The sequence below is a fragment of the Stylophora pistillata genome, chromosome 9 (genome assembly GCF_964205215.1).
Source record: "Stylophora pistillata chromosome 9, jaStyPist1.2, whole genome shotgun sequence".
Classification (NCBI taxonomy): Eukaryota; Metazoa; Cnidaria; class Anthozoa; order Scleractinia; family Pocilloporidae; genus Stylophora; species Stylophora pistillata.
In genome coordinates, this window is record NC_142527.1 from 17888917 (window position 1) to 17910551 (window position 21635).

General features: G+C 38.8%; 1 protein-coding gene and 1 long non-coding RNA gene across 5 annotated transcripts; one reads left to right on the plus strand and one right to left on the minus strand.

Moving 5' to 3' along the window:
* Window positions 1-668: 668 nt before the first annotated feature.
* Window positions 669-18134, plus strand: LOC111322364 (uncharacterized). Of its 4 annotated transcripts, none has more exons than XM_088733700.1 (7): window positions 3921-4061; window positions 5823-5979; window positions 7781-7882; window positions 8250-9209; window positions 15349-15531; window positions 15718-16068; window positions 16310-18134. In XM_088733700.1, exons 3-7 carry the CDS (start codon window positions 7813-7815, stop codon window positions 16960-16962), a joined length of 2217 nt encoding a protein of 738 aa, XP_088589826.1. In that variant the 5' UTR covers window positions 3921-4061; window positions 5823-5979; window positions 7781-7812; the 3' UTR covers window positions 16963-18134. The 4 variants fall into 4 exon arrangements, with proteins under 4 accessions (XP_022781188.2, XP_022781189.2, XP_088589826.1 ...); XM_022925452.2 differs by lacking the exon at window positions 3921-4061 and adding an exon at window positions 4938-5732; XM_022925453.2 differs by lacking the exons at window positions 3921-4061; window positions 5823-5979 and adding an exon at window positions 669-809.
* Window positions 18135-20437: 2303 nt separating this feature from the next.
* LOC148723604 (uncharacterized) lies at window positions 20438-21607 on the minus strand. The gene is made up of 2 exons (XR_015991844.1): window positions 21461-21607; window positions 20438-20868 (listed from the first exon to the last, which is right to left on the minus strand). It is a non-coding gene; the product is annotated as an uncharacterized LOC148723604 (long non-coding RNA).
* Window positions 21608-21635: the final 28 nt, after the last annotated feature.

The window sequence follows — 21635 nt, forward strand, 5'->3', positions numbered from 1 at the left end:
CTCACCCACATTCATTTACTCACTCACTTACTCGTCAGTCACTAACTCACTCGAAACATACTAACCGTACAAACTACTTAGATTAAGAACAAACTAATCAAAAAGATGAACGGGACTTTTAGCTTTCTCAACTTTCGGGAAAGGTGCAAAATGTAAGTTTCTGTTTAGGTAAAGACTGCCTGTGCCCTAGATTCTCAGCAGGGGTTCTTAGCATAGCGTCTGGCTGGATTTGGGGCAAACAGTGAAAATCTTGTATTTTACTGAATAACAAAGACAATTTATCACTTTTATTTGACTCAGACGTTAGTTGCATAAAAACACCTTGGGACTGCCATAGCCACACCTTAAATATATATTTCATTCGTCTCATACATAGCAACAGCGAGGGAAAACTGACTATTATAAAACAAACATTGGGTTACTGTCAAAGATAATGAGGTTTGGCTGCAATTTCTGAGTTAAAATCGGGCACAACAAGGGTACCAGAAAAAAAATGTAAATGGTCATAAGTCAGCTTGGACCGTCAGTATGAACTTTGACTCGGAAAATTCCACGGTATTATCGCCTCTCCCTGGATTACTGCGCAAATTAAAACGTCATCCTACGGATCAATGTCACCTAAAGGGCGGAAGTTTTTCCGGCTCTAAAACTACATTCACTTGCAAAGATCTTGGCATATCCTTCATTGGTATCAGATGAAAAATAGATCCAGTCGATTCAACGCTGCAGCGTTTCCCGCAGTTATTAGATCAGAGCGCGAACATTCCACCGTTGAACTTTAAAGTGACAGAACAGCTTCACCTCGCTTGGTATGTCCTTCGTTTTCTGAATACGTTCAAAGCCTCTTTTGTGGATACGTAATTTACCATCCGTAAATTGATATCAGGTGCTTTAGCTTCCTCTCGTTTTCTCGTCATCTCTTCACTAGAGCCTTTTATTTGAAGAAGGAATCCTAAAAGTGAAAATATACGAGCTGTTGTCATCCCAATTTTTCGTAATCTCGACTCGAAAATACACCAAGCAACCATAATGATTTTCCCTTTGCAAACCATGAGCATTCATTTCACAGTTTGAACGAGCGTTGGAATCTCACCTATCAAAATACTAAAAGATTAGAACTCTTCGAAGGCTCTTTTACATAATCAAGGGGCATTTTGGTGATGTTAATATTTTGTATTCGTAACTAGCACTCAAAGCCTTTATTGTTTGTATGGTTTCGTTTCACAAGCGCAGAATATCTCGGCTTAGATTACGAATGAAAGTATCCTTTACTGAATTCATAGGAAACATTTCATTTTAGTTCACAACGTTATACTTTTAACATAGGTAGAATGGTCTACCTCATGTCTGATTTTTTTGAAAGCGTCTTAAATGCTTACCGATGCTCTCAATATTAGGGATGAGCGAAAAATAATTTCTCCCTGAAATATTAGTACCCTCTCTGGCAATAAGTAAGGAGGAAAAATAAAAATTGCAACGAACGGGTACTGTTTGAGTAACCATCAATTCCTAACAGAAAAATCATATCAAATGCTTGGCAGACATTGCAGAGAACCAACAGTGGAAGGCGGAGTTAGAAGATAAGTGCCCTTCAGTCTTGCGCCCCCTACCCCTTCTCCCTATCCAGTTTGAAGAGAATTAGTTTAAGTTTTCAAAGCTTTGCTATTTATTTTCTGGCTGGTGAAACCCTACAAGAGAGAACTTAAACTTTCCGATGGGTTATACGAACGTCTAAAAACATTTGGTGAAAAATTTGAATTCCGGCTGTCAGCTAGCGGGTCATTTTCAGATCTATAATTTCAAATATTCTTGAGCTGAGCTCTAATCACCTTCAGAGAAGATACCTCCGTTGTGTTTTTTAAGCGCTTCCTAGGATACCATAAATATTTGAAGTTATTTCGTTTTTAAATGCTATTTAATTTTGAGCTTTCCTTTTTTCTTCGCCATCTGTTTTTTGTTTACGTTTTTTTTTTTGTATGTTTGTTTTTGCTACTAAGTTTTCAAAAGTTATGAACCAGTTCACAGGCTGAACATTCTTGTTCAAATTATGAAATTGTTGACTCTAAATGAACGGATAAAAAACTGTCAGAACGCCTCTTAATTTTTTTTTAACGTTATTGCATATCATTAACTATCAGTCGTCATCCTTTTACAATTTTAAATTACCTAGATTTAAAGGTGAAATCTTTTACTTCACGAAGATAAACAACAAACAAGCAAAACAAAATGGAACAACGGTAACTGAATCCCCACCCGTGGCCGGGTGGGTTTCCAAAACTACTTTTTTTACAAGAATAGATTCTGACGTCCGCCAGGTTCATTGTCTGCGGGCAACGATCTTTTTTGCAATGGTACAGAGAAAGGCCCGGAAACGACGATATTTCAAAACCACGTTTACTTATTAGAACTTGTTTGATTATTTGTTTATTGGTTTATCAATTTCTCCCCAGATATTTCCAGTAAATATAGAATTGAAACAAACATTGCATGTGTATGCTCAAGTTTTCAAGCAAGGAACGTGATAAAATGTGGTCTGCTCACCTAGCAGCGAGCTATGACAATCAGGCCAAGAGCCTCGGTGATAAATCCTATTTTCGAAGTTAGTGTCATGTGTTTACATTAAACAGGAACATGTATGTGTTTTATTTCGCCATTATACTGCGAGTGAAATAACCGTTTACAAGATGTCTAGACAAGATCAGCAGTTGGTAAAGGTTCTAACGAAGTGAAAAATAAATTGAAAAATAGATTTTTTCCCTCCAACCGAGCCTGAATTTGTCATTTTGAGATATTCAGCAGTCTAGTAAATGGAAACACTGTCTTATGAAAAACAAAAACATGGTTTCAAGTTGACATTAAAAAAAGAGCTAAATTCACGGCTGACATTAAAACTTTGACAAGTGATTCTGTAAAACGGATGTTTCATAAAGTAACCAAAAAGTTTTTTTGTGAGGTTATATTCAAGGTCAAATTTCCAGCTATCAATCATTCCAAGAATAGTTAAATAATTTTCAGCAAAACTGCAGCTTTCTTTTTTTTTCCTTTGCATATATTTGAAGGATGCGAAATGTATGAAAGCGTTTTACACGGCAGCCGTTTATCACAAACATTACGGGCCAAGCGAAAAAAAAAACAAACAAACAAACGAACAAACGAAAAAGGAACACGCATTAGTTGTTTATCACAAATAGTCTCCCTGGTTGTATTTTTCCCAAAAGGATAAGTAAATTCGTGGGCGTTTCATTGTTGGCATAATCCAGTGACACTTTGCACAGCATCAGCCAAATAGGGATTAACCTGGAAGTGAATAAAGCGGTAAAGGATTTAGGTTTCCTAAGAGTGCTGCGAATTAAAAATGAACTCTGATAAATCCTTTCTATTTTTTGTTGCGACCAGTGATCAAGCGGGTTAAGCTACTGGCGACACAAAAGGTTTCTTTAAGCCTTTTCAGACGCCAGGCCGGTTCTCGAGTAACACGCAGCCTTTGCTTCGCCGCGAATTGTAAGAACTGGTTAAAAATCTGAAAAATCCGTTACTAAATGAAATTTTCGTTTCCTTGGCATTAATCGTGCCAGAGAGATGGTAACATAATTGGTGAATGCTTGTTTTCCTTCTTTTTTTTTACATTTTTTCTTTAAACCGTACATTGGACTAAGTAATCCGGAAATTGAATTGAAACTGCTTAAATAATTCCCGCTCTGCATTCAACAGTATTAAAATAACAACAAGATCTTTTCGGATCATCGTTGGCATGGCCAGTGTTTTTTATTTTTTCTCAGAGTTAATGGAAGTGATCCGCTATGATTAAACTTCGTTTTTTGAATAAGACACTGAAATCTACAATACAAAGTGTGCTTTCTTTCGTCTAAAAATATTTATTTAGTATCGTGTTTAGCTAGTGTTTTGTTTGTTCAGTTGCAAATAATCCTGGGACTCGATTTATTCGAAGTAAGAGCCCAGTATACGCCATTTGGCCCATTAATGAGTTCTCGTGTTCAAGACGAGCTGTACAGCAGTCCAGGCGGTTATCAGTGGCTTCGGATGATTACACTGTTATCCAGGTAAAATCAGCGTTGTTTTATTTCTCTGTTTCCCTTACCTACGCAATATTTATTTTGCGTGCCTTAGACTGTTTACAGACATATTTGCTCTTCGCGGAATCGCAAGGCAAATATCACTGGCTTGTTTTCGAAAAGCATTCTCTCTGCTTCGTTGATATTTCAGTCGACTCAAACATAACCTTCATCTCTCGCGAATGCGCAGCGAAGTACGAGCCCAGTATACGCCATTTGGCCCACAAAACATGTTCGCTTCCTTGCGTCAGCGAGGGCCCCGCGAACAAAACACCTGACAAACTTCACCAAAAACAATTTATTCAACTGCACAGCTATATTTACACGATTGTGACGGCAATGTGAAGCCACTGGTGACTAATTGAGTTCTTTATCACGGGTTTTGCTATGTCGACCTTGGCTACCTTGTTGCTATTTGGGCAATATTACGCAGTTTGTGGTGGCTGTGTTAAATATTAAAGCCTTGAGTGCTTTTGTAAAATTTATGGCATATGTCATTTCGCGTCAGGTGGTTTTAAAAAACACGAAACAAAAACGACATTAGTCTGCTTCGATACATGACATCTTGCCGACGTGGCTCGTAAGCGAGTTCTTGAAGAGAACAGTGGTGTATAACCGAACACAGACTTCATGACGCTCTACCTGCAAGATCGTCATTTCATTTGTATGCAAAATAAGAAGTTGATGGCACATGGTGGCACTTTATTTGCTAATTGCATCTATTTCAGTGACTTACGAATTGACAGATTCGACTGGTGAAAATGAGGCAGGAAAACCCACTTGTTTGGGATATGAGCTGCTCTTCAACGTTTTACATCCATCGCATCACTCGGGTTTCCTGTCTGTAAAAAATCTTAGAATTGATTTTTCTACAAAGGAAAAATAGCATAAATATTACGATGCGGTTCAAAACACTTGTTCAAAAGAAGAACCATCTAAAATTAAAAGAAAGACTAGTATTTCAAATCAAGCAAAATAATTTGTCTGCAACTTAATTAACGAACGAAAGAAACATTTGCAGATTCACTGATGACCTGTTTAAGGCTTCTTTTATTAATTTGAACACCAGATCAACATCTTCCGAATATGTCTATGTATTCTGAGAAATTTAAGCTTTGATTATTATTTTGATGAAAATAAAAGGCAAGCGTAAACAAGGTTGGCAGGAAACTAATTGAAACAAGCTTTCAAAGAAAAGAATATGGCGATAGATTATTAACAAAAGCTAGAATTGCAAATTTTCATCGCCAGTCACAATAAAATCAAATAAAATTTGCCAAGTCAGATGTGAACTTGTAAAAAAATATTGGAACAATTTTTAATGAAGATCTTTAGCCTTGTTTTCATGAACGCCCCAAGGCGGAACAGTGTTGATATGTTGTCGATCAAAACAAGATTCGCTTTTGTCTCATTGGACGAAATGTTAAACTTCGCCGCCCACCTCATCAAAATACAATAGAACTGTCAAACAAAATACACTTTAGCACGACCGTCAGTTGTCAATAGTAGACACTGTATATTTTGATGTAAATCAGCAACGTGAATGATAAGTTGACCACGTGCACCCCTTATCTGCTGGAAGATATAAGCCATGAAAGATACACCATTGACCAGTGGCGTGCGGTATGTTTCCGGTTTCAGACAAAAACGCCAGAACAGGTAATGACGATACTAAGTGTTCTGCTGGCCTCTCTCGTGCACAAGCCGCCAACAAACTGAAACCGTTTTCTTTCGGTGAACCTTTCACAGCATGAAACGCCAAATCGGTTTAGCGAAAGCTGGGACCGCGTAGAGTGTAAAAGAGCGACGCTGGAACGAGCTGGGAACAGACAGCAGCCGGGTAAACACAACCAACAATCATTTGCGGATTAGGCGATTACTGCGAAGTCTTGCTGTGTTTGGTGAGGTAGGATGGCGTTGAATATTCTAATGTTTACAACCAATTTGCGTACAGGCTGAAAAAATGCCAGGTTAAGCCTGGCGTAGGAGCAAAGCCGTTAAGCTGAGAAATTTGCGGCGTTGCATTGCGACATGCAGTACTCACACAAGACGCTGTTATCTTCAAGGGCCGCTTGCGTGTTTTAGCGAAGCTGTTCAAATTCGCTTGACGCTAAGCCGTTAAACTATTTGCTATTGGTCATATTTCAGTCTGGAATGATACAGAATTTTCTGATTTTGATCATAGATCGAAAGTGCGGTAGAAATTCTCATTTGAAGTGCGCGCGAGTCTAACATTGTCATGCATGCCGTAATTTTGTTGCTATCGCGAATAATAAATCGGCCCGCGAACCTCCGTGACCTACCTCCGACACTGACTTGGCAACCTGATCTTATTTATGCTTTTCCTAAACGTGACAATGCGTTCTGTTTTGGCGAATGGAAGAACCTTCCGCTCCGCCTCAAAAGTTGTTTATCTCACTCGCCGTACAAAGCGACCATGTAGTTTGCATAAAATTTACTCGCTAAAATTTTCGTAATCCATTCAAACATTTTAATTATTGCAACGATTTTAAGTGGAGGCAAGACGCATTTTAATCAAGCAATCGCCTAAGCCGACGATAGGAGAATGTAAGTGCGAAATTAAGCTTTGATTTGTGTTATATCCATAAACTGTAAGAAGAGGGAGGAGACATTTATTGATAATTTTCACGGATGTCTTTGGAAGCCTTCCATTTGTTCAGACAAAACTGTAATGGTTTTGTTGACGTCGATTGTCACGGCTCGCAGCCAACCATCAAATATCGAGATTGACATATTCAATACAAATCTACACGTGTCTTATTGTAAAACCAAACATAGGGGCGTATTCAGGGAGGGAAATGTATTGTCACGGCCTAATTACTGTAAAAACAGAACATTCTATAGGGAAATTTGTCAGCGCTAAACGATCGATGGCCAATGCGTATTGTAGAATTAAATTTAGTCGGGTCGGCGGTAAACATGTCCCAAGTCATATTGGACCTTCAAATGTTTTCCCTGCTTGTCAAGTTCTTGTCACTTCACTTCACTTCCACACGTAATTTTCACCCAACGGCGCCAGATGTGTGGAAAACGACTTGTGAAAGTAGCAAAATTTGCATATGGATTTGAAGCTTACGAAATCGATCATAATATGTGTAAACGTCCGACATGGAGGTAGTTTGGTGGCTTTGAGAAGATATCAGGACAATCGACATCACAAATTTTTTTTTTCTCGTTTTGTTTATTAACATATACCAGGCCACTAAATTTTTCGCAGAGCTCAGACGAAGTAGGTTAAATCTGTTAAGTAAACATGATTATGTCGACGGGAGGTAAATCGTAGCTAAAAAACCCATTGAAGGATCGTTTCATGACCTCCCCGGGTGTCAGGGGACAGCATGATTTATTCCAAGACACTTAATACTGCGAGACGTCATCTCGTACGTTTTAGCTTTCGTGTGTCAAAGTTCCTGTGCATCTGTTGAGCGCTGGATTCTCCAAGGAACAAATTAGCAACCCTTATTGGCCCAGTAGTTTGTCATTGTTTGGCTTTCAATGGACACAACAGGACCAAACGTTAATTGAATATTACAGCACAATGTAACAATATAATTGTGGACAATTAATTATATGTTTTAACTGGTTTAAGCGAAACGTTGCCTTCGGATCGCTGGCGGGCACATATCACCTGAAGATATAAGAGCAGTCCGTACGCTCTCGCCTCATTCCATTCTTGTCAATTTTAGGACAACAGACATTCCATGAAGAGGAAAGAGAGATGGAAATATGTTTGGTGCTTCTATGTGGTCTGCTGATAGCCTCCGGCGCCCTTTCATCGACAGCCGATGGTAAGCATATCTGCTTTCAACAGGTCTACTTGCTGGTCCGAATTTATTTTGTTGCGCGTAGTGTTTCAGGCGGTATGTCGCTTGTTAGCGCAGATCTAGAACCTCAAATGAGGTAGGCAAGAGTAGTTTTTCCCTCCACGGTGAGCTTTTTCAAATCAGTGCGCTGACATCCCAAGTTTATGGCCGTGGGACGGATCTCATTCTCAATTTTGTAATAGTTGACAAAAGAGCGTTTAAACGCTAGTTAATGTAAATTATCTTTCTCCGACCGCAGCGTAAATACATAACAGACATGTCATATTGGAACTGTTGTGTGTAAACATAAATTTGTATTCAAAAAATAATTGGTACTTTTTTCGTCTTTCAGGTAATTTTGGAAAACGACCACTCAAAGGTCTTGCCGTAAATTTACACCCAACCTCACTGGATGTTCTTGGCGGCAATGTTACTTTGTCATTCCGATTTCCGAGCAATTTCTCAGGATTTTCTGGTAATCGAACTCTCGAAGTGTTAGTCAACGAAAAGGTTATTGGAAAAAAACTCTTTAAAACGACTGTACCGCTGGATCGACGAGAAATTTCTGTCATTTTACCATGTGAAATCTTCGACCACCCAGTCATATACAGCTTTAAGTATCGCATTTCGGACAGTGAATATGGTGGGGTTATCTCGCAGACACTGACTCTCCGATGGGGAGGAATCTTCATCGATTCGCCGGCGAACCACACTGCCTTAACCCGGTTTAAATCGATCAAAATTCGACATAATCGCAAATGTTTGCCCAAGGCATACCGCGACGAAATTAATCTTTACTACATCCAAAGTGGCAGCAAGCCGATGTTTGTGACTCGAAAATACATTCGTAAACTGTCCAGTGGCAAGCAAAGAATTCCTAAAATGCCCCAGATTCGAATGAGTTTTACCTGCGATTTCTTCGACACGCAAGGAAAATACTTCTTCGAGTATCGCACTGGCTACAAAAATGTTAAATTGGCAAAAAGTGAAGAGGTCTACGTCCATTGGGGCGAACAAACTCTCTCCTCTCCTGTCTCGACGATTTTTCCATGTACTAACTCCCTGGCAATTTCATTCGCTCAACCGAGCTGCTCATTTGTACGAAGTCAAGATGCTATCGTCCTCGCCAAGAAAGACTCTAAGAAACCCATTGTACAAAAAGCTGTGCAACAAGGGCACGATGTCACGTTTTTCCCGTGCACGCTGTTCAAGGATTATGTAGAGGAATATTGCTTTCATTACATTACAAAGTCGAGGCTCACTAAACGCTCTGTGGCTGTTGCATCTCTCTGTTTGCCATCCCTTCCTCCGGGTAAGTAGAGCGGTGATTTTATCTGAGATAAACTACAATTATTGAACGGGAACCTCTGACCTCGGTAATTACGTGGAATGTTGTAAAACATTTATTTTTCTGCTCGCTAACACAGCCTTGCTAATGGGTTGTTTTCGCTTCCAAATTTGTTTTTCTTCTGTATTCTTTAGTAAGCGCTTTGAATTTTCGTTTACTGTCACTTATGGATTTAGATGTCTAAAAATGGAAAGGCGTCAGAACTTCATTACCAACATGTAACTGCCTCAGACACCTTTTGCGACACGAACTTACGAAATGTAAAGTATTTAGGCTCCAATCTAAACATTTGAGAAGTGCTTTTATTAATGGATTTGTGTTTCAGGAGTAAAATGTTGCGAGGGTTTGAAGTTCTTAATTTTTCCCTCCCTTCGTACTAATTCTGTGGAAGTCAAATTATTTTACGACAAATACCTTTAACACTTAGTTTTGCGGATTTCATTCATATTGTAAGTAACGTCTGAGATTTCAGTTCAGTTCACGAAGTGAGAGCTTGATTTTCAGCGTTAATGACAAACAAATGACGTGAGAATTTCGTGGCGAGGAAGAGCTATTTATCAGAGGCGTAGACAAGCTATTACTCCAATTAGCACCATTGTGTGACACGATTTTAAAAAGCTGCTAATTTTTTCGCTTCATAAAGGAAATTCAGCTCTGTAAGAAGTTAGCTGATAATTAGTTCGATTCGTTTCCATGGGAAAGAAAAGCTTTTAAGTGACGTAGGGAAACCCTTGACAAGTATTAATACCGTATATTCAGGTCGTGTTTTGTTGACTTTGTTGTGGTTCACAAAAGACAAATCAACCAGGTCAGCCTATTGAATCAAGTGCTCACGGTTACTTTTGGCTAAAATGAAACACAGCAAAAGTTTCGAACAATGGATTGGCAAAATATTGACTCAACATTCAATTATGCCTCCCGCAATGACTTAAAACAACAGCTAGTCTATCATCAATGTGCAAACAACGTGGTCGGAAGGCAAACTCTTTCAAATATAGGGCAGACTGCACGCGTTGTGTTCGGTGGAGTCAGTGGTAATTCCGCCTCCGGAAGGTAACAAATACAACTCTTGGATAGTTTGGACTTCAGTTTTCCTGTTTTGCTTTTTGTTGACCCTCAGTAATGCAGCATGTAGGCGCAACGCAGCTACGATTTGAAAATTTACCAAGTGGCTGCGTTTTGGGGATCAAGTCAAATTAGAGAAGGTCATGATTTGAATTCAGTCTAGCAATTCTGCTCTCGTGCTTGCAACCGCATTCGAACTTAATACACATTAGCGAAGTAACGACAGAATTCTAAGGCATGAAGGGCCGCAGAAGGTCTGTTTTGTTGTATATTTACTTTCTTTTCATTTGTAAACAGGAAATTCGGGTGGGTACGACTTGGCGTGAGTTCTGTTGTTGTCTTTACTAAGGTCTCAACAGATTTCTGAGGGGTAATCTTGCCAAGAATGTTGAGATTAAAATCAGCCTATCTTTGCTCTTCTTCAGAACGTGACAAGCTAAACAATCAAATCAGAATAGAGTTTGAATAACTGAGTAACCGCTATTATTATTGTGAAAGTGTTTTTTTGGATGATGAAGGCAGCTGTGTGTTCTCACTGAAGTGTTTATTTCAGTCCAAGAACGACACATTTTTTTTGTGATTTCCCGTTTTTTTTTTTTTAATTTAATCCACTTAGGAAAAGGCCAGCCGTTTTGAAGTGCTATTGTGTTGTAGCGGATAGCTTGTGATTTCCCATTTTTAGTACGTTATCTGTTTAAAAAATTGCCTTTCATTGGATGGTCGAAGGTTATTTGTATATCGCTTTTACAATTTCGTGTTGTTCTAGTTTTTATCGTCGCTGACTGTGTTTCTTTTAGGGAAAAAATTCTACTTTTGTCGGAGATCTGAAGGATAATACAGATAGAGTGTCGCTACAATATACACTGACAAAGTACTTGGGACACTCAGCCCCCCTCGGGGGAGGGAGGAGGGTTGTCAAATTTTCTATTCGTTTTGTGTAAGATTTTAGAAAGGTTCTAAATTTGTAACAAGGATCAAGCACGGTTCCAAGCGCTAAAAACAAGCAGTGTCTACGTCACGGCCATCTTCCAGAGATGTGTGCTTAGTTCACACGCACGATCCACCATTGTTTGAAGACTTTATTGGCCCCAGACATCTGGTAATTTCAGCCTCAAAAAATGGTTATCATGGTAACGTACATATATCCGAACTAATATAATATTCAGAAGTTGTTCGTGCCCTGAGCGTGTTGCATCGGCAAGCTAATATAACAGCCTATGAAACCTTAAGTGCCTTAGACTGAGTAGATCCCAGTGAACTGTGTCAAGCAAGTGATTAAATACTCGCCCAAACACGTAAACTGTTTTAAAATGAGTAAAGAAAAGAAATTCAATCAGTTGTCAGTTTTAAAAAAAAAAGCAGGTTTATATAACAGCATGTGCGATTTGCATTTAAATTGTCCATGAATTGAAAACAGGCGCTCCAATTTTAAGGGCTTCTTGTTTTCAAGGCTAAAATCACGAAAGCTTTATATCAAGGACTCGGTCCACTCTGAGTAAATATTGACAATTTTTATGCCAGCTGCTGTGATAATTTCTCGTGATCGCTGTGACTAATTATAGAACTATGTTTTCAACACTTCGAAATGTCATAATCTCTACAGATCGTGATGGAAGTTTAAAATCGAGAAAGAAACTATGCTTGTTGCCCGCTTTGCATCCTTAACAAACAATTTTGGAGGTGAGCAACTGGCTTGACTTTTCATTTCAAGCTGAAGTCGTGTTTCATGCCAAGAGTGTAGATTAAATAGAATATTATGTCAACCTGGGCGTGGAGGGTTTTTGATGATAAGATTAGTTGCCCTGGGGGTCATTTCGATGCTGGATTAGGAATGACTGATTTTACTTTCGAACACATGCTGTTGGATAAAACTTGCCCGTGCTAGAACATATATGTATTTAACTAACCCTTAGCCGTATCAGATTACCATAACGTGGAAATGTAAAAGTGATGATGGTTGTTGAGCAAAAATTAAAGGAGGGATGCATGTTGTTAAAACTTTTATTCTCGATCTTGCTAAGTTTAGGTCAGGAATATTTACCATATAGGAGATGTTGAATGGCCAGCGAATCCACAAGTAACATTTATTACGTCTTTCCATGATATCATGTCTGTTTTTGTCTACTTTCCTCGTCAAAGAAAAACACATCAATTAATCAGTGCTTTTGGCAATTTTTTTGAGACTAGCAAACTGGCGAGCTTTCCGAGACTGTAGTACCCACGTATATTTGACTGAAATTCTTTGAGACCGTTATAAGTTATTTCTTAAAACGTTGCCAACAGTCTGAGAGCGAATACTGTTCAGTCATTAACTTTGTTTTCCTGTTTCTCATTATATGAGTTAATTAGGGTAAAATTTTTCTGTTAATATTTGGCATTTTCAGTCAAAGATACCTTGATAAGTCCTATTTTTAATTATCTGATAGGAGTGGCTTTGCCTGACAACTAATCTAGATTGAAGAGTCTAAGAGGGACAAATATTAAATTGAAAATACAATAATGCTGCGAGGAGGGTCATGTAAAATGTACCAATTAAGAGTAGACATCGCTAATATAGGAAATGGAATATAACTTATGAATGTATTTTTGAGGTTCGCGTTTTGTGCATTAATCCCGTATCGTCGCAAAATTATGGTCATTGTGAGCTTTTTTTTATTATTTCTAGATAGTGTTCCTTGATATCCCAATTTTCTAATTGCCAAGCGTCGCTTAGTTTTTAATTCTTAGGTTGCCTAAGAGTCTAAAATCTGTGATAGAAATGTCTCGAAGAAAGAGCTAACAAAAGGTTGTGATTCTTGTTGTCACGAATCTGGTCACGCTATCTAAATACGGAGGCACGTGTTTACCGTTTGTTTGGGTTATTTATAGGATCAAGATATGTTCTTGTGGCATGATTGGAGAAAAAATTTACGAGCTTCTTGTCTTGTTATGTAATCCAGATTGGACCAGAGTGGTTTACAAGGGCCCTCAATCCTCTTATGTATAACAGAGGGTTCTGGAAAAAGGAATTTGTCAGAGCTATTTTAAAAATCATTAAGGATACTCGAGATCAGACAACACGGCGCCTTCATCAGGTGCCAATATTAATCTTTGTTCTCGCTAGCTACACGGTTTCTTGTCAAATCGGTGACGAATGAAGACAAATTTTTAAGTTTTTTTTGCCATCCAGTACGTAGTTTTGTGGTAGAAATTGATGTTAAGGTTTTTTTCAAATTTCCGCTCATTATCCAGCTTTTGTCGTCCTTTTTTTTTTTTTTCCGGTCCTTAGAGAGAATATGATGAATTAAAAATGTTTGATAAATTAGCACTTTGCTAATAGGTCATAATAATATCTAGTGTAGAGTGTTTTTTTCCTAATGGGTAAAAAGCTTTTAGTTAAACGCAAGATTTGGCTTTGATTAATATTGTCGGTGTGTTGTATAGGCGATTACAAGTTTTCTAAATCTTTGATTTAATCAGTTTAGGAGAAAAAAAAAGTCCCAGGAGAGAGAAAATAAGGTTAACTCTTAATCTTCCTTCGTGGCTCGCGAGTGTAAAGCGGTGCTTTACAAAATTTAGAGGGAAGAAGCTTAGAAAAGCTTAGAAATTCTTGGACACTTGTCGGGTCTACGAAGTAATTAAACGCCCTCAAACTACGCTGAAACCAATGCTTCGATTGCGAAAGCATGCCTTCATTTGATCGCTCAGCATTTTCGACCTGGTGATAACGATGATGAAAACTCGGTGATCACCATTTCCCTCTTCGATGTCTTGTTTTCGCTCAATTACACCAAACGTTATTAATTATTAGAGAGAAAAGCTGTTTGGTTTTACTTTAAACAATGTGTGTCAAATTTATTGAAAAGTTTCTTTTGGTAAAGACAGAATTACTCGAGGTGTAATGCTCAATTGTTTGAAATTCGTTTTGAAATAGCTTTAGCTACGGTGACCTTGTATCCGCTTCAGTGTCTTCTAAGGCTTTCTGTGTTGTAGTATATTGTGTCTTGTTTTGAGCAATAATAATAAATATAGTTAATGTATAAACTGTATTGCATGAAACAATAAAACGACCTAAACCTATGATTACCTATTCATCCAGCTAAACTAGCTAAATCAATAGAAGAGTTGTATGTTGAAATGCCTGAACTGTAGTAAGTTGAGTTACCATGTGACAATACTAGGTCAATGTCTATTTGGATGCGATATTTCAAAGCAGCTTACGTATATTCCAGTCAATACGACCGAAATTCATCCGTTAGCAACTTGTGTGTAGGCTGGTTTCGCCTTTCTGAAGCACACTTTCTGTATACAGACTCGTTAAAATCAAAATGATGAGATATGAAGAGAATATTGATCGTAGAAAAGCTGAATAGGCACAAACGGAAGACGGAAGCTTGGCAAGTATACTTCAAATGAGACTTTCCGGCGCCGAATGATAAATGACAGATATTGCTTGCTTTTAGCGAGCTTGTGATGTTTAGTGTGGTTAACCACGAGGTCACCTAGTTTGCCTCAAACAGATCAATGCTTCTTTCTTTGTGTGGAAACAAGTACGTCAGTACATTTTGGCACATGCTCGTAAACAGGAACCAGAAACTGCAGGAGAAGGCTCTCAAAGGCATTTTTCAAGTACTACTTTACCCAGATTCAATTCAAAATGATCTCACGCAAAGTTGGTGATGAAGAATTGAAATATCCAAGCGAGAATCACATCAGAGATCAAGTTGTCTTTTAACCCGAGCGCAAATTCCGAATTAGCAATTGCAAAAATAAATCATCACCGAAGTTGTTAGAAATGCTCCCCAGTGCTGCCAAGCTAGAATAGCAATGGAAACATTTATAATTTAAAGGAGCCAAACATTGGTGTGTTGACTAATGTTTTTAGCCTTGAATATAATACACTTAATTGTGATGATAAACCCGAAAATACGGGAGAGAAAAAGGCTAAGATCAACAGAAACAGAAAATGACTCTGAAATTGAAGTTTTTCTTGATTTCTCGAGGTGATACGTATCCCTTAGTGCGCATGGCAACGTTTCTTTTTTTATTATTCTGAAAGGCAAGGCATATAATGAGGGGTGGAGTTCGTGGTCCTCTTGGGGCTTGTGTTCCAGCTCTTGTGGTCAGGGGAAGCAGCATCGCTCGCGATACTGTCTGAGTGTCACCACATCCAAGGACAAGGAATCGACATGCGATGGAAATGCTCTCATGTCCAGGTCCTGCGCGCTCAATCCTTGTCCAGGTATGGAAAGACTGGAAATGATACCAGAAAGGTTAAGCATATAGTTTACAAGAAACGGCTGAAACTAAACATCTTGTCTCTGTTTTCTGTCATTTCCTTTAACTGAAGTAGCGTTTCCTAAAATTCCTGCATGTTTGTTCGTCGAACTTGAGAACTCATTGCTCTGAAAATTCCTTTTACGAACAGAATCGGGAGCCTCGTGTTCATGTGGATGCCGGCTAACAGAACCACAAGGAATGATTACGTCATCGCCCCAGTTGTTCACCCGGCCTGGAAATCCTAGCTGTACATGGGTCATAAGCTTAGCAGAAGGGAAAAGGGTTCGACTGTGGTTTGATGCCTTAAAAATGAATGGAGATTCCATCATAATTCGTGACGGAAAAGATCGCAGTGCGCCAAAACTGGTCATTATAAAGGACGATTCTTTTAAAGAGGAAATAGTGTCAACTGGGAACAGCATGTACTTATTTTACAAACATAATGGGAGATGGACCAACGGCACACGGAGAGGATTTACCGCTTCTTACAGCACGGAAAGTAAGTTAGCTGTGCTGTGTTCTTCAAATGCCTAAACTGCAGTCCAGATGTTAGAAATTCGGTTATAGTTTACAATTACTTCCTTTTATGATCAGTTTGACGTATCGAAAAACATTTTCGAAACAAACCCTCAAAATCGAGATTTACCTTCAGGTTGTTGCCTGTAGGGTTGGGTTGTATTATATGTGCACTGTTTATATGATTTGTTGCAATTTTTTTTCAATTTTTCTCATCCTTGTAGCCGAAGCTGAACCAGCCGAGGTGATTCGCAGAAAGACTTTGGGAACGGCTGAGATTACATTTCTTGCGGTATTCGTGTTTGCTGTGCTGGTTATTGCTGTACTTTTGTTCATTGTCTTTGCAAAATTGCGCCGACACCACAAAAATATTCCTTCATCGTCCAGCGGAAGCTCAAGTACGTCAGAGTCCACGCTTAGGTCAACGGGAACGTCGTCTCCTCTTGACGACGAAGCTCTTAGCAACGAACCTTTAAAAACTTATCGAAATCAAAGAACTAAAAAAGGCGATCGAAGAAGATCGTCGCACAGAAAAAGGATGCGAAGGACAGAATTCCTTTGTGATGCAGATCACGTACCAAGATGTACCTGTGGCGAAATTTCCGAACTAGACTCGGCCACAGGAAGTAATTCGGCCAGCGAATTCTCGCCTGTTAAAGCTATTAACGGTGTGGAAAGGGTCTTAGTTCGGGAGGACGTGGATTGTGACTGTCCCGACTGCCTCAGAACTGAGAGGTATCCTTTAAATGGGTGCCCAGAATTTCGAGCCCCAGAGAAAAAGTATTACGGAGACTGGATGTTGACGGAAATGCCCGTAGAGAAACAATTTCAAACGAATCAGCGTATTTATAGGGATCCTTGTCAAGGTTATGTGTAAATATTGTTCATCGTCTCATTAATGAGGAACAATTGTGAAAATCGGGTGAATTCAAATCATAGTACGAATAACTTAAGGTATAAACTGGAAACCAATCGTTAATTAAATTTTATCCTCACGTTACGTCTTTAATAAGCCATTCCTGAGCTCCAAGAACCCTTACTCTCTACATGAGATCAAGAATGCCAATCATTCTCGTATCAAAAGCTTGTTCTTACTCACCTCGTTTTGAAGCAGAAACTTTGGGCTTTGTTTTTTGCTTTGGACTTTTAGAAATGGCTCAACGGTGTGTTTGTTTGTTTGTTTGTTTCGTTTCTTTTGTTTGTTTTTCGGTTCATTTAGGCAAAAGAATGTGTTACTCCCCGTTCGTTTTTTTTTTTTTTAAGCCCAAAAGTTTCTCATGATCATGAGACAACTGTTTGTTAGCTTAAGACGCTCTTCGCTAAATACTTCGTTCCACCAACATAAAATTATGTGTAATTTTATTGATGCAGAGAAATTTATTTTAAAAATAACAATAATCATACTATTCACTTTTTTTTACTAAAAGTTGAACTTAATGAGTATGCGTGGTTTTTGCGGATTGTGGTGTGTTTTGAACTCTGATCGGCAAATAGGCATTCAACCATTTTAACGTTAGAATATTACGGTTGAAGTGCAGATTTAGAAGTGTCGTTGAGTTTATTTAGTTTTGTGTTATTTTTTAAGCAAAGACGTTTTCGCATTTGTCTTATACGACGTTTTGTTTTGTTGAAGACCTACGTGAAAAACTCCTCACAATGCCACTTTTGTAGGAAAAAAGAATTGATATTACTTTTAGAAAAAATATGGAGAGTACTATTAGACTTCATTCTAGCAAACATAACATAAGGTAATTATAAATACTTATATTAATGTATTAGACTTTAGTTTAATATTGAAAATGCATCAATACCATATATTTGTAGTATAAAGTTTTGTATAACAATTAGAGAGCCCTGATAGTTGGGCAAGACTAAATTAAGATACTTTTGGAGAAAAAGGATATACTGTACGATTAAAAGGTAATTGTTTATTTATTGAATCAGGGAAAAAGGGAAAGACCTTTAACTACTTAATTGGGGATTTTGAAGAGAAACGCGGTAGTGTTAGTCTTAGGCACGAATTTATGAAATAAATTGATACAAAAGTGATGATGTGTGTGGAGTTTTGACAGAGCAAATGGGGTCATCGAGGCACGTGCGTGGTTAAATCTCTTTCTTCGAGTTCACGAGCACACGTACGCGTTTGTCGTTAGTTTGGATCTCGAGTGTAACGGGAACGGCCCATTTGAAAGGGGGGGGGGGGGTAAACCTGTAACCAGAGGTGACACCCAAGAAAATGGCAGGTCTAACATCTGCAAAGCAAATGATACTGTTATAATTCGAGACAGACTATGTCTGCTTTTTACCGGCCACTAAAAGAAGCTTTTTTTTCTAGGCTTACATAGCAAAACAGTTCGATCACCAACATCGGAGTCGAAGTTATCAGGGACTTGAAGTAATATATCAAAAACGAGTGCGAGTTTCATCAGGGGTTCCAAACACCGGGGAAGCAGGGAGGCGTAGTGGTGAGAGCACTCGCCTCCCACCAATGTGGCCCGGGTTCAATTCCCGGACCCGACGGCATAAGTGGGTTGAGTTTGTGTTGGTTCTCTTCTCTGCTTCGAGGGTTTTTCTCCGGGTTCTACGGTTTTCCTCCCTCACCAAAAACCAACATACAGCCGATTCCAGCTGGCTGTAAGCTGTGCTCCAAGGTCACACATGGACCGTATAGCGGCTGCCAGAGGCGCCATTGTAAACTTTCGGTTCGACCTTGTTGAGCTGCGTCGTTGCTGTACTTAGCGACGGCGATTAGCAGTGACAATTATTATTATTATTATTATTAACACCGAGAAACAGATGAAAGCAGGAGGCCGCAGGCCGAGTGCCTTTATTGTTTCGAGGTGTTTGTAACCCCTGATGAAACACGAAGCACGAGTTTTTGGTAAAGCTTCTGAAAAGAGTTGCCGATTATTGTTTGTAAACAATAGCAAGGGAATGTGATAAAAATGGTTTCGTTGGAATGTTCCATTTGGGAGTTAGCCAACTTATTACAGTTTATCAATTCAGTTTACTGTGCGAGATGGATGAGTCAAGTTCAAGGTTTCGGATTCCCAAAACTTCTGACGAGGAAAACGCGTCTATTATCAATTCTGTTCCGAAATCTACGGTTTACAAGAACAAATGGGCGATACAGATTTTTCGAGAATGGCAAGTCCAAATAGCAAACAAGTTGTGCTCCATTGAGCCAGGCGGAGTGTTCAAAGCTGAAGACATTGGTTTGGATGTTTTTTTTGGCCATGTTAAATCTCTCTATTGCACTGAGCAAAATACCGCAAAAAATTTTGCGTTTGGTTAAAACCGCGATTTTTTATGATGTTTCAACAGTCGGGTTTATTTTTCGAACGACCGAGTGAACCAGAGACTGGGGCTAGTGACGTCATTCCGGGCCATCGGCAGTGGCGCTCCGATCCAATCTCAGTCAATATTATACGTTCCCAGCGAGATAAAACCTTCGCTAAAGCCTGATCTGGTAAATTTTTCTCACCTTTCTCTTCGCTCGCTTTCAGCTGATTTCGTTTCCTCAACATTCCACGCGTGATCAGTCGGAAAGACACAAATTCCAACTCCATCTTTTCGCAACCTTCGTTGCATGGTCTCGCTAGTCAGAGCAGAAAACATCACTGAATAGTCTTCTTCTCGGAAGTGGTTGGAACACACGGCCGAGCATTTTGTAGGCTTCCAATCTGCACGCTTCAATTGCACAAAGTCAACCCACTTTTTTCTTCTCTCTTTTTTCTCCGGGTCATCTGCCCCATAGAAAGGTATCGGATGAGGTGCTATTCTTTTTTCTTTATTGGGAGTGTTGCTACACCCGAAAACAACTCACTTATCAGGCATATCCGTCAAGATACTTCATCCAGTCCTTGAAGCAAACTCATTGGAAAGCCTGGAATTACGTCGCAAACTGTGCTCGACCCAGACCCATCTTGATAATTCCGTGCCTCGGTCGTGTTTTGAAAAAATGTGATTTTCCACGACTTTAAAAATTCATAAAAAATCGCGGTTTTAACCATACACAAAATTTTTTGCGGTATTTTGCTCAGTGCAATAGAGAGATTTAATATGGTCAAAGATTTTTGGGGGGGTTATAGGCACTTAGAGTTGAGTTTCCGAGAATCAGTGGACATTTGGATATTGTATCCAAATCTCTAAAGATTTTCATCCAGTTTTTCATGGGGTATCTAAACACATGCACGTGATGGGGTATACATGCAGTGATTTGTAGTTGACTTTATGAATTATTAATGAGTTTGAGAAGCAATAAGGCAAAACAAAAGATCTAACGGGCAGAACAATAGCTCACCACGCTTTTCCTTTACAGTCGTTTTTCGATCCCAAGTGAAATTAACCCCAAAGCAGTGTGTATTTTATTCTTATAAAAATAAAAGTGAACATTTCCTTAGAGCTAGTCACCTCTGAACAATTTTCCTTCCTTTATGGTTCATCCACGTTTATCTTGGGGTTGTCTTTCTGTAAGGAAATCAAAACTATTACAAAAAGATTACTTTGTTGCTTAGAAAGCAATTCGCTCCTGCCCCGAAAGCATAAGCTGATGAAAAGCGACAGAAAGATCTAATGTCTACTCCTTAGCAGGCGTTTATGCCCACTTCTGACGCTGATCTTTTCATGAGCTGAACGTGATTTGAATCCGAGTGAGACTGGGTAACGTACAGTAACGGAGTGAACCATCTACAGTGCTTTAAATGAATTTTCAATGATTTTTCATCCTATCCAGGGGAGCAGCGTCCATCTATGCACGTACGCCCGTGTATACGGCTGAAATCTGGAAAAAAAATGTTTTATTCCCTTATAGCATTTGTCACAGTTACCATAAAATAGGACCGATTTTAAATTTCGAATTATATTGGCGTGTGTGTTTTCTTTTCAAGTATTATTTTAGTATGATAAATTCACAAGGCGCTGAAACTGTAATTACCATTGGGTTGAATAAAGGTTTCACTTGCCTTCTTACTTACGAAACACTAATTTTCGAAAGTGTTTAGTTTACTTTGCTCGATGTTTTTTTCGCATTTACGTACAATGTGCTACATTTAATTATTTCAGCTTGCTCTCTCGTCGAGTCAATCAGAATTCTATTTGTTCATAAGTCAGGTTACAATGCCAAAATATGCAATATTGTTCTACAGTAAAATACTAACGAGGACATTCTTACCCCTGTTATCGCCTGAACAAAAACATGCCTTTAATCAGGTCAAAAGCTTAAAAAAAAAAATGTTCCCTTCCCATCATCTTAAGTTTTTTTTACATATTTGGCATACGTAGTTGTGAAATCCTTTTAATCAAGAAATCATGTACTTGTGTTAGAAGGGATTAAAAATTGATCCAGCTGAAAAAATAGAAAAACATTTACTCACAACATATGCACATAATTTCGCGTTATTGGTCCCGAGGCTACGGCAGATTATAAAAGTCTAATTCGTTGCTGCATGTTTAACTTTGTTCTAAATCTCCGTAATCAGAGAGACTTCTAAAAGATGGGAGAAATTGTTCTAAATGGTCTGTGGCGCATCATAGTTGACAGAGCAAAAA

Bases quoted from the DNA above. Each gene is read 5' to 3' on its own strand.
- LOC111322364 (XM_022925453.2), top strand. From the start codon at position 7,813: ATGGAAATATGTTTGGTGCTTCTATGTGGTCTGCTGATAGCCTCCGGC. The intron at 9,210-15,348 runs GTAAGTAGAGCG...TTATTCTGAAAG, and splicing joins TTTGCCATCCCTTCCTCCGG to GCAAGGCATATAATGAGGGG. The intron at 15,532-15,717 runs GTATGGAAAGAC...TTTTACGAACAG, and splicing joins CGCGCTCAATCCTTGTCCAG to AATCGGGAGCCTCGTGTTCA.